This window comes from Berghia stephanieae, chromosome 5 (genome assembly GCF_034508935.2).
Source record: "Berghia stephanieae isolate SIO BIC M18660-M18661 chromosome 5, UCSD_Bste_1.3, whole genome shotgun sequence".
NCBI classification, from domain to species: Eukaryota; Metazoa; Mollusca; class Gastropoda; order Nudibranchia; family Aeolidiidae; genus Berghia; species Berghia stephanieae.
In genome coordinates, this window is record NC_088364.1 from 488,564 (window position 1) to 502,577 (window position 14,014).

The 14,014-nt window shown below is 40.6% G+C and overlaps 1 protein-coding gene and 1 long non-coding RNA gene across 3 annotated transcripts in view; one reads left to right on the top strand and one right to left on the bottom strand.

Moving 5' to 3' along the window:
- The window catches only part of LOC144974043 (uncharacterized), a 59,744-nt gene that overhangs the window by 29,143 nt on the left and 16,587 nt on the right, over positions 1–14,014 (top strand). The gene's annotated exons all lie outside the window — the stretch shown is intronic.
- On the bottom strand, positions 5,358–12,053 carry LOC144974042 (cytochrome P450 27C1-like; the record flags this gene model as incomplete). The annotated part of the gene is given in 2 exon segments (XM_078916930.1): positions 5,358–6,765; positions 11,973–12,053. A coding segment is annotated over 1 exon segment (1,186 nt), but the record flags the coding sequence as incomplete, so codon positions are not given.

The window sequence follows — 14,014 nt, forward strand, 5'->3', positions numbered from 1 at the left end:
TGGTCTTTCGATTTCTACCATAAACCCAAAACAGCCAAATAAAAACCATCGAGCTGTTTTTGCTTGTGTCTGCGTTACATTCTCAGTGACTTTGACCGTAGCCATCGTTAACTTATAGCCTGACACTGACCGTAGCCATCGTTAACTTATAGCCTGACACTGACCGTAGCCATCGTTAACTTATAGCCTGACACTGACCAAAAATTGACGTCAAAATGCCAGTCTTTGGCCACAAAAGAAAACAAATTGTGAGTTGTATTCAATAGTTCAACCAATGGGACCACTTGTTTCCATGAGTACTACTAACGACAACTCACTAGGCGGTGCAAAAAACAAATAGTGACGTCAAAATGCCAGTCTTTTTGGGTTTCAGTGTCAGGCTATAACTTAACGAAGGCTACGCTTCGACACGGTTTTCTCAGAGCGCCACACACATGCTCGCGCGCGCACACACGCACACACACACACACACGTATATATATACAGCTTAACAGACTGTGTTTTTGTTGTTCCACAATTTATGAACATTTTCTAATTTTACTGGTGTTATACATAATTGTATTCCGGACTTTTTCTATTGTTGTATTTGTGACACCGTGATCTTTCATTTCCTGTAACTTTTGTTGGTTTCTAACAATATTTTAAAGTGATTTTTACGTTAATTTTGAATATTTAAAATGGATTTTATCGACATGACAAGTTCTCACCAGGGCCTGCTATTCCGTATTCAATTTTAATATATTTTTTTATTTACGACCCCATTTTTATAGCAAGCAAATATCTGCCCTGAACTGTTTTTAAACAGTGACTGTTTTCACCAACAATGTATTGATAGAAACCAAAGAGGTAGAAGACGCAAGCAAAGACCAATTATGGTGAAAACTGATCATCGGCCTACCCCTCGTCACCATCCTCCAAGACCCCCTCCAAGACCCCCCTCCAAGACCACCCTAGAGACCCCCTCCAAGACCCCCTCCAAGACCCCCCCCCAAGACCCCCCTCCAAGACCCCTTCCAAGACCACCCTAGAGACCCCCCTCCAAGACCCCCTCCAAGACCCCCCTCCAAGACCCCCCCCAAGATCCCCCCCAAGACCCCCTCCAAGACCCCCCAAGACCCCCCTCCAAGACCCCCCTCCAAGACCCCCCCCCAAGACCCCCCTCCAAGACCCCCTCCAAGACCCCCCAAGACCCCCTCCAAGACCCCTTCCAAGACCACCCTAGAGACCCCCCTCCAAGACCCCCTCCAAGACCCCCTCCAAGACCCCCCCAAGACCCCCCTCCAAGACCCCCCACCAACCCTGACAACAATACAAATAAACAACACAGTGACCAACAACGCACCCCTCGATTACCCACCTTCATCAAATCAAAATAATTTCCACTATGACAACAACAGTTCACATCGTCATTCACATAGTCACTGCGCATTGCTGAGTAACATTTCACACATCAACAGCAACAACAGCACACAGTATAATAGAGTGTCAATGTGTTAGAATCACTTACAGAGTAAAATTCAAGTGTCAAACCTGATGAAATGTGGCTTATTTAACTCAAGATCATTATGTAATAAAAAGACAACTCTATTTTAGGAAGCCATTGTGGACAACGACTATGACATATTATTATTCATAACAGAGACGTGGCTAAAAAAAAAAAAGAAGGAAAATTGTGATTACACCATGAGTAAAATAAAACCTGCTGGGTACAATGTGATCAAGAAAAGCCGTAAAGGTCGACAAGGTTAATGATAGTTCACAAGGAAAATATTGCCTTCCAGAAAAGAAAAGTAACAACTAAGCCAACGACCTTCGAAACCATTGAATGTCAACTAAAATATAAAAACATGAAAATTAACTTTGCTCTTATTTATCGCCCAACACCATCTAACAACAACAACAACAACAAAACAAACAAACGACAAGACAGTTTCTGACAGAATTAAAACAGTATTTCACCGGTCTATCAACAAAAGACAATCTTTACATCTTTGGGGATTTCAACATCCATGTGAATGACGAGTCAGATAACAATATCATTGAGGCACAGTACCATGTCCAACTAGTCACAGAACCAACACATGAAAAGGGAAACACGTTAGACCTCATAATTAAACACCGTGATGAATAACACTCACGTACAAAGTATCCACACATCGAATAACACTCACGTACAAAGTATCCACACATCGAATAACACTCACGTACAAAGTATCCACACATCGAATAACACTCACGTACAAAGTATCCACACATCAGACCATCAATCAATTGAATAACACTCACGTACAAAGTATCCACACATTGAATAACACTCACGTACAAAGTATCCACACATCGAATAACACTCACGTACAAAGTATCCACACATCGAATAACACTCACGTACAAAGTATCCACACATCGAATAACACCCACGTACAAAGTATCCACACATCAGACCATCAATCTGGTTTATTTAAATTGAATTTGGAAAAACCTAAACCCACAAAAAAGACAAAAACATATCGAAAATAAAAGTCATTCAATATTGAGACATTTAAAAATGACCTTAGTGCATCAGGTCTTACCACCAAAGTTGAACGTGCATACACAGCAGATGACAAAGTTTCTATTTTTTACGAAATTATGTCTGAACTTCTTGATTACCATTCGCCGTTGTCAACCAAAGATATCACCATAAGACCTGACACGTCATGGTTCACTGAGGAAATTCCGTTGTCAAAGCAGATGAGACGAGAAGCGGAAGAAACATGGCGGAAAACAAGACTCACAATACATAGAGAGTTGTATAAACAAGCACGAACTGCAACTAACACTGATAGTCGAAACCAAAAGAAAATCTATTCGAGACAAGGTGAACGATAGTAAAGGCAACAGTAAGAAGCGTTTTAATGTCCTGAACAGTTTGATGAAAGTTGATAGTAGGGAAAAATTACTGCCATCAAACCAAAACAAATCAACAGTAAGAAACGTTTTAATGTCCTGAACGGTTTGATGAAAGTTGATAGTAGGGAAAAATTACTGCCATCACACCAAAACAAATCAGAACTTGCAGAGCGCTTCAATGATTACTTTATTAATAAAATGTCTGCCATTCGATCCAACCTGGACAATACAGTCAACTCCTCTGGATATGAAGATAGCATACCACCTATATCATCCTCACTGTCCAATTTCTGTCCTGCTTCAATAGAAGAGGTTAGTGAATTAATTAAGAAAGCCCCAAATAAACAGTGCAAACGTGATGTTGTACCAACGTGGCTTTTGAAAGAATGTGTAAAGGAAGTCGCGCCTGCTATTACTTCGATTGCAAATAGGTCTATCGAGAATGCAGACATTCCAACCTGCTTCAAGGACGCTTTAATTACTCCACTCTTGAAAAAGAAAAACTTAGACATCGATCAATTAAAAAACTACAGGTCAGTCTCGAACGTTCATTTCATTTCAAAATTAATAGAGATACAAATCTCTATCTACGAAATAGGTCACAGCGCGCTCTCATAAATGATTCCCTTTCACCACCAACAAATCTGCAATTTGGCGTTCCACAGGGTTCAGTGCTTGGCCCTTATATTTTCACAATGTACACAAAGCCCTTAAGCAACATCATCGCGACCTTCTGTCTCAGCCATCATCTATACGCCGATGATACCCAGCTATCTACTCCCATTTCATCAAAAAAAAAAAAAAAAAAAAAAAAAAAAAAAAACATCGACTCGCAGCATGTCTCGATAACATTTATAAAACACGTATGTCCAACAACAAGCTTACATAAATTCAACGAGGACAAAACAGATGATTTTATTCAAAAAGACAGGAAAGGATTTAATCATTGACCACCTGTCCTGTATGATTAAAAATTCCATTTCGGTTCGAAACCTTGGTTTCTAATTTGACACTCACATAGACATGCGCGCACACATAACAAAGTCCTGTCAGGAGGTTCATAGCGCTCTCCAAATGATATGCACAATTCGAAATATTATTTATGACGAAACATGCAAAACACTTATCCATGCTCTTGTTACCAGCCGCTTGGATTATTGTAACTCTAGGCTGTACGGCCTACCAACAACATCGTTGAACAGACTACAGTTGATTCAAAACAAAGCTGCACGTATAGTTACAAGGACAAAGCCTTGGGACCATAAAACACGGTCCTAAAGTCACTACACTGGCTTCCAATGGAGAAAATAATAACATACAAAATCGCATGTTTTGCTTACAAATTGCCTTCACCATACATCACCTGAATACATTGAATGCTTTGGGTAATATAAACCAACTCGATCTCTGCGATCCAGCAGTTCTTCGCTAATGGAGAAAAACATCCCAAGAACAAAGCTTGCTGAGCGTGGTTTTGCATTTTCGGCTCCAATCGTATGGAATTCTTTATCACCTAAAACCCGACAATGTGAAAGTCTACCAGTCTTCAAACGGCAATTAAAAACCAATCTTTTTCATTCTGCTTATCGTGATTCTATGTGAACTTCGAACAAGATAGTTGTGATTTTGTAGTCGAATGAATGAACATATGTGATACCAAAACAAAAAAAAAAAAAGAAACCAACAAAAACAAAAAAAAACCCCATTGTAAAGCACCTCTGAGCAATATTTGTGGATACTGGCCCTATATCAAATAATAATAATAATAATAATAATAAATAATAATAATAATAAAATAATAATAATAATAATAATAATAATAATAATAATAATAATAATGATAATAATAATAATAATAATAATAATATAATAATAATAATAATAATAATAATAATAATAATAATAATAATAATAATAATAATAATAATACCACCACCACCATTACTACTACTACTACTACTACTACATACTACTACTACTACTACTACTACTACACTACTACTACTACTACTACTACTAATATAATAATAATAATAATAATAATAATAATAATAATAATAATAATAATAATAATAATAATAATAATAATAATAAGATGGTGATGATGATGATGATGATGATGATGATGATGATGATGATGATGATGATGATGATGATGATGATGATGATGTGATTACGATGATGATGATGATGATGAGATGATGATGATGATGATGATGATGATGATGATGATGATGATGATGATGATGAGATGATGATGACGATGATGATGGATGATGATGATGATGATGATGATGGTGATGATGATGTGATTAATGATGATGATGATGATGATGATGATGATGATGATGATGATGATGACGATGATGATGATGATGATGATGATGATGATGATGATGATGATGATGATGATGATGATGATGATGTGATTACGATGATACACGAATAGATCTAAAATCACTTCTCACCAAAACATTTGGCAGTAATGGTCCCATTTGGCCCAGTAACCGCTCTGATGTCGCGTGCTAAGCGCGTCTGGATATCCGGGCTACGCGCCATGTCGTAGAGCAAAACAGTGAGTGTCCTGGCGGTGGAGTCTGTACCCCCGATGAGGAGCGAGTCGATGATGGCCAGGATGTGCTCCATATTCAAATCTTTCCTTTGAACCAACGTCTTGAGAAGATTACAGTCGTCTCCCTTTGTGTGGGCGTCGTCCCTACTCCTGCCCTCACCACGTGATTCCGATAGGACCTTGTTGACGTAAAGCATCGACTGTTGTCGTATGTAATTCATGGCTTGGTGATAATTCTGATAGAATTTGTCCTTCTCTGTCTTCATGTATCGCCTTTCGAGCCCCAGCATATCCCGGAATGTGGAACTCACCGAGACTTGGAATGCTTCTAGAAGTTTATTCTTTTCTGGACAATTATTCAAATCTCTCGCCAGAAATCCCAATCGATGGTTGAAGCAAATGACGCCGATGCCCTCCGAGCTGAATTTAAAAAACAGTTTGAACATTTCTTCTGCCCGCTCACTCTGGTTGTCACCTTTGACCTCTAGCAGTCTTTCGATAAAATCTTCTGCCACATTTTCCAATGCAGGTATGTAGCTTTGAATGGCTTTGGGTCTTTTTAGAGTGACGTTCAACGGTTTTCGTAGCGCGTACCACTCCTCTCCGTGACAGCTGCCCAAGGATTGGGGAAGACCACGTCTTTCTCGGTAAATTCGACTTAAGTTCATCAATCGTCGCTGTGGAAATTTCGGTTCTTGCCAGAAAATCTTTTCAATGTCCTTGACGTTACTCGTGAAGACTGTGTAGTCCTTACCAAGACGAACCTTAAACACTTGGCCGTATCGGTCGTGCATGTCACACACAAATTTGCCGAAGGTCTCCAGGCTGAATTGAGAAAAAGGTTTAAAGAGTAAAGCTGTGCCGATATAAGGAATATTTTTCAACCCTCCAGGACCAGGCACAGCGGACAGAGGCAGGACGTCGTCGGTGACTGTTTTTGAATGAGTTTGTTCTGCATCTGAGAGTTTAGTCTTGTTGTGCCTACAGCTGACATGGCCATTGGTGTAGAAAACCAACCTGTAGACGCCGAGCAATTTCCTGGACTTGTGAAACAACATTGCTGATGAGAAATATGACATCATCAAATCTTGTTTGTGCTAGCTGTAATTTCAGATTTTACTGGATTTGGAGACCATGAAAATGTTCATGTGTTGTTTTGGACCACTAATGATACACAATATCCTCAATGTGTTATTTCGGACAGCACACTTGAGACACACTGTCCTCAATGTGTTGTTTTATACAGCACTGGATAGCATTCTTGATACACACTCTCCGAAATGTGTCAATGTCCTAATCGCTGTCTGAAATTGATGGGAAAAACAAAGACATGAATAGGCAAGGACAAGGACATAGGGCATTTGCCCGATTGTCGGGGAATCAAACCTCTCACGTCTGTGTACAAGTGGCAAACAATCGACACCGCCACCACCACTTCTTCTTCTTCTAGGTTCCATGCCTGGTCCAGGCTTCGGATACTGTATGAAATTATCTCTCTCCATTATATATTATTATATTAGATATTACTTACCACAATTATAATCACGGCCGCTACCACCACCATCACAAATTCCACCACCACCACCACCACCACCACCACCATCACAAATTCCACCACCACCACCATCACAAATTCCACCACCACCACCATCACAAATTCCACCACCACCACCACCACCATCACAAATTCCACCACCACCACCATCACAAATTCCCCCACCACCACCATCACAAATTCCACCACCACCACCACCATCACAAACACCACCACCACCACCACCACCATCACAAATTCCACCACCACCACCATCACAAATTCCACCACCACCACCATCACAAATTCCACCACCACCACCACCACCACCACCACCACCACAACAAAATCCACCACACCACCAATCCCACCACCACCACCATCACAAACCATCCACCACCACACCACACAAACCACAAAAAACACACCACCATCACAAATTCCCACACCACCACCCACCCATCACAAATTCCACCACCACCACCATCACAAATTCCACCACCACCACCATCACAAATTCCCACCACCACAATCACCACCATCACAAATTCCCCACCACTCACAATCCCCACACCACCATCCATCCACCACCACCACCACCATCACAAACACCACCACCACCACCACCACCATCACAAATTCCACCACCACCACCATTATCATCACAAATTCCACCACCACGACCATCACAAATACCACCACTACCACCATCACAAATACCACCACCACCACCATCACAAACACCACCACCACCACCATCACAAATTCCACCACCACGACCATCACAAACACCAACACCACCACCACCATCACAAATACCACCACCACCACCATCACAATCACCACCACCACCACCATCACAAATACCACCATTACCACCATAACAAATGTGACCCTCCGCCTCGAAACGGTATTAAGTCGGATTTTTCAATTTTGGGTTTTTAGTACCCAATCATAGCTTATATTATGCTTAAAATTTTGATACCAAATTTATAAAATTCTGATTTTTCATTGCCCAACTAAGACCGCTTGAAGTAGGGAGAGTATAAAAACCAAGTTTTGAGAAAATCGGCTTTCAAGTGAGGCACCGTTTTCACACATAATTAAATCAATGGGCAAAGATAACTCCTCAGATACGGGCATTGAAAATTTGACGAGAATAGTAAAATTTGCAGAGACGCCAATTTTCAATTTGACTCACAGGAATTTCAGACACCACTCGGAGGAATTTCAATGTCAAAAGAGGAATTTCCGCACACACAAAAAGGGAATTGGGATGATATTTGGTATTGTGTTTACATATTGTATAGATCTAAATAGATAACTGATGACAAATAGTTTCTGATATATGAACACATTGTCAAATACAACCCCAAAGTTTCCTTATTTCAAGTGAAGAAAAGCTCCAAATCCTAATGATGGTAGTGAGGATGATGTTGTGTTGGTTGTTGTTGTTGTAGTAGTAGTAGTAGTAGTAGTAGTAGTAGTAGTAGTAGTAGTATTAGTAGTAGTAGTATAGTAGTAGTATAGTAGTAGTAGTAGTATAGTAGTAGTAGTAGTAGTAGTAGTAGTAGTAGTAGTAGTAGTAGTAGTAGTAGTAGTAGTAGTAGTAGTAGTAGTAGTAGTAGTAGTAGTAGTAGTAGTAGTAGTAGTAGTAGTAGTAGTAGTAGTAGTAGTAGTAGTAGTAGTAGTAGTAGTATAGTAAATAGTAGTAATAGTATAGTAGTATAGTAGTTAGATAGTAGTAGTAGTAGTAGTAGTTTGTAGTAGTAGTAGTAGAAGTAGTAGTAGTAGTAGTAGTAGTAGTAGTAGTAGTAGTAGTAGTAGTAGTAGTAGTACTAGTAGTAGTAGTAGTAGTAATGGTATTGATGATGATGTGGTGTAGGTGGTGGTGGTGACTGTGGTTGGAGTAGTGGCAGTGGCTGTAGTAGTAGTGATGATGTGGTGTGGGTGGTTGTAGTAGTAGTGATGATGTAGTGGTAGTGGTTGTAGTAGTAGTGGTAGTGATGATGATGTGGTGGTGGTGGTTGTAGTCGTAGTGATAATGATGTGGCGGTGGTGGTTGAAGTAGTAGTGGCAGTGATGATGTGGTGATGGTGGTGATTGTAGTAGTATTGGTCGTGATGAAGATGCGGTGGTGTTGGTTGTAGTGTATGTGTATGTGTGTGTGTGTGTGTGTGTGTGTTAGAGAGAGAGAGAGTGAGAGAGAGAGAGAGTGTGCTGAAAGTGCATCACGTGATAAGTAGAGCAACACGAACTTTAAAAACCTACGAGGCTAAAGTTTGAGGTCAAAGTATTTGTTATTAGCTATTATTGGCAAGTGCAGGAAAGTGAACATAAAAAAGTAATCCAGTGAGCGCAATTTATTGATATGTGTATGTGTGCGTGTGTATGTGTGTGTGTGTATTTGTGTGAAGGTGGAAAGAGAGAAAGAGGAAGAACGACAGAGAGAGAGAGAGAGAGAGAGAGAGAGAGAGAGAGAGAGAAAGAGGAAGATAGACAGAAAGAGAGAGAGTGAGAGAGATAGATAGATAGAGAGAGAGAGAGAGAGAGAGAGAGAGAGAGAGACAGAGAGAGAGAGAGAGAGACAGAGAGAGGGAGATAGATAGAGAGAGAGAGAGAGACAGAGAGAGAGAGAGAGAGAGAGAGAGTGAGAGATTTGAACTAAATTTGTTTAAAGGGTTTTTACGGCGCTTGGAACACTGGTTGCAGTAGTATTGGTGGTGGTAGGGGTGGCGTTGTGGTGTTTGTAATAGTAGTTGCAGGGATGGTGATGTGATGGTGGTGGTAGAGATGATGAAGTAATAATGGTTGTAGTTGTCGTGACGATGGTGATGTGGTGGTCGTTGCAGTAGTGGTGGTCGGGATGGTGATGTGATTGTAGTAGTAGTGGTAGTGATGGTTGTAGTAGTATCACAATAATGATGTGGCGGTAATAGTGGTTGTAGTTGTAGTAGTAGCAGTGGTGATGACGACGATATGGTGGTAGTTGTAGGAGTGGTAGTGATGATGATGTGGTGGTGGTTGTAGTAGTAATGGTAGTGATGATAGTGTGGTGGTGGTGGTGGTGGTTGTAGAAGTAGTGGTAGTGATGGTTGTGGTTGTAGTAGTAGTGATAGTGATGATGTGGTGGTGGTGACGGTTGCTGCTGTAGTGGTAATGATGATAGTGTGGTGGTGGTGGTTGTAATAGTAGTGGTAGTGATGATAGTGTGGTTGTGGTGGTTGTAGATGTAGTGGTAGTGATGGTTGTGGTTGTAGTAGTAGTGATAGTGATGATGATGTGTAGGTGACGGTTGCTGCTGTAGTGGTAATAATGATGTGGTGGTGGTGGTGGTTGTAGTTGTAGTGGTAATGAAGATGATGTTGTGGTGTTGGTTGTATTAGTAGTGACTGGACGGGACGGGGGGGGGGGGGGGGGGTATCCCTTGAACAATTAAACATCACCGGAATTCGACGGAAGTTGCCCGTAACCCGGAATTTTTGCTCCAGACCGGATTGTTTTTCCGGTGAAACCGGAGTTTTGGCATCACTGAATCTGGCATAAGCTTCGATTATACATTTGATAATGTACATACACATTTTTGAAATAATCCAAGTATTACCTTTGTAGTTATTCATTACTATGTAAGATGTCCTTATCATAAATAAAACACCCAAAAAAAAAAAATAATAATGCCGACAATTTTATCACATTGCTCACTTTTTGAAGAATTTTTTGTATTTAAATAAAGAATCAATGAAATAAGAATTTTAATGTGACATTTTCATTTTTGTCTTATTTATCAGAGAAAATACGGTTTCAAAATGTCAAAAGTTAAAGATGGATTTATAATTTCAAAGTACAGTTTTGAAACTATGTGAAGCCGGGTGGGCAGGGAAAGAAATATCAAGAAAGAGGATGGGAGAGGAAGAGAGAGAATGAGAGAATAAAATACACACACACACACACACACACACGTGAGAGAGCGAGCAAGAGAGGGAAGAGAGAGAGAGAGAGAGAGAGAGGAGCGAGAGGGGGAGGGTAGAGAGAAAGTAAGTCATAGTCAATCAACTGGAAACATATTGACCAATGATATTGCAATTAAAGAAATGGGCTGGTCAAATTTTTCAATGCATGGTTCCATTTTGAGACAGATGACAGCTTCAGCGATGTGATCATTAACCAATGCAACTAGACAAAGAAATAATAGCACTTGGTGTGTATCGAAATGCACAAACACACACATATGTAACACACGCATGCTGACGTCATGACACACCGCCCGGGCATTTTAATGGAATGTTGTGGAAAATTTTATCCAAAGCAACAGGATACACACCAACATCAAAACAATGTAGCTTATGCCTGGAAGAAAAATATACTATAATCAAACAACCTCATGAAGCCACACTCAACATGAAAAGTGAGATCTACGGAAGATGTCCCCATCGGCGTAAATTCCTGTTAAGCAACTTTAAACCGGAACCACTTCAAGAAACAACAACAGTCAACAAAACAACTCAGTCCTGACGATGGCAAATTAAGCCTGAAACATTAATGTAGACTGTCTCAAACATTGTGGTAAATATTTTAAATAATAATAATAATAATAATATATATATATATATATATATATATATATATATATATATATATATTATATATATATATATATATATATATATATATATTGAATCGTGTTGGATACAAATAGCAATGGAGCGAATTATTATTTTAATATTTACCACAATGTTGGAGTCAGTCTACATCGATGTTTCAGGCCTTTTCAGCCATCGTCAGGACTGTGTATTACGTGAGTTTGGTTTGTTGTGTGTTGTTGCTTGTTGAAGTGGTTCCGTAGGTTTGTAGTTGATTAGTAAGTACTTCCGGCGATGTGGAAATCAAACACTGTAGCTTATGCCTGGAAGAGAAATATACTATAATCAAACAGCCTCATGAAGCCACACTCAACACGAAAAATGAGATGTACAATACTTGTAACAACGGTGGAGCTCTCAGATCCTGGCACAAGTCGAGGGGTTTTCCGCTATTTGAAGATAGTATAATTCGACCCAGTTTCTCGCTGTATCAGCTGTAGCGATTGCCTTGCACCACGGTGTTAATTCAGTCACTAATTCGCGCAGTGATGTCACCAACACACGAGTCGGCGCTGTGCGTGAATCGGAATCTTGAATAGAGCGGAGACTAAAAAGGCAGTATGTTGTTGGCGAGTTAGCGAAAGACAGTGGAGTTATAATTTCTCAGTTTTATTTTAAATTAAATTATGCTGTTAATGATTTTTAAAAGATTGGTGCGGTGCCTGGCACCATTCGATCCAATGGCCCCACGCCACTGTATTACACAGATGCGACTTACAAGGGGGAAAAATGATATCCAAAAATTAACTATATACATATATGGCTTCTTCCCTCTCAGCCAAGGTCTCTGGTCAGGGCCAGGACAAAACCAAGTCATTTTATTCCAAGACAAGAGAAAGTTGGAAAATATATAGGAGGATGGGGTGGGAAAAACTCGCCATTTAAAAGGCCTTTGTAGATAGCATAGTCTGAAACAATTTCGCTGACATATCATACACTCAAATGGTTGCAAATACAAATTATTATAAAACCTAACATATGTAGAGAGCAATAAATGCACCATTTATTTCAAGATCCCAGGCCTAGACTAAACCAAATGGTCCCATTGAAGAACATGACAGAAAAAGGTGACAGTGACAGTAAATGACACGGAATCCAAATGGTATAGTATAGAGGGATAAAGAGGCAGGATGTTGATCCATGAACTGTCCACCAAGAGGGGGTTTGTTTATAGCAAGTTGGAGTCGTCAAAATGAAAGAGAAAAGGGTATACAAAACATAACGGAGGATTCTAAATATACCTGGGTCACAGGCGCCTAAGAATAAAGCCTAAATATGTCCCGAGAGCAGTCTACCCAATGGTTGACCACAAAGTATCAACTCACACAGACATTGAGACGGGTTTCTCGCCAAAAGGGGAGATAAGTTATTCATATTTTATTAAGACTCTCAGAGTCAGGGAGATGATTTACAAAATAAAAAGAAGTAAAAGTATCAGTTCTCACAGACACGTCAAGTGCCAGGCAAAGCCGTTTAATAATAATAATAATAATAATAATAATACTTTATTGCATCCCAAAAAGGATCTAACTATCTCCCTCCCACTATATTATGATTCCAGGCAGGGGAGACAAATGGTCTCATTCCTGTTCCAGAACAAGAACATGGAAAGAACAAATGATAAAAGGGCGATGGGGAAGACAGCAAGGTAAAGGGCCAATCAACAACCAGCCCAGGACAGCCAACTCTCCCCTACCCTAAGGGGAATTCCAACCAACAACCAGCCCAAGACAGCCAACTTTCCCCTACCCTAAGGGGAATTCCAACCAACAACCAGCCCAAGACAGCCAACTTTCCCCTACCCTAAGGGGAATTCCAACCAACAACCAGCCCAAGACAGCCAACTTTCCCCTACCCTAAGGGGAATTCCAATCAACAACCAGCCCAAGACAGCCAACTTTCCCCTACCCTAAGGGGAATTCCAACCAACAAGCAGCCCAAGACAGCCAACTTTCCCCTACCCTAAGGGGAATTCCAATCAACAACCAGCCCAAGACAGCCAACTTTCCCCTACCCTAAGAGGAATTCCAACCAACAACCAGCCCAAGACAGCCAACTTTCCCCTACCCTAAGGGGAATTCCAATCAACAACCAGCCCAAGACAGCCAACTTTCCCCTACCCTAAGGGGAATTCCAACCAACAACCAGCCCAAGACAGCCAACTTTCCCCTACCCTAAGGGGAATTCCAATCAACAACCAGCCCAAGACAGCCAACTTTCCCCTACCCTAAGGGGAATTCCAATCAACAACCAGCCCAAGACAGCCAACTTTCCCCTACCCTAAGGGGAATTCCAACCAACAACCAGCCCAAGACAGCCAACTTTCCCCTACCCTAAGGGGAATTCCAACCAACAACCAGCCCAAGACAGCCAACTTTC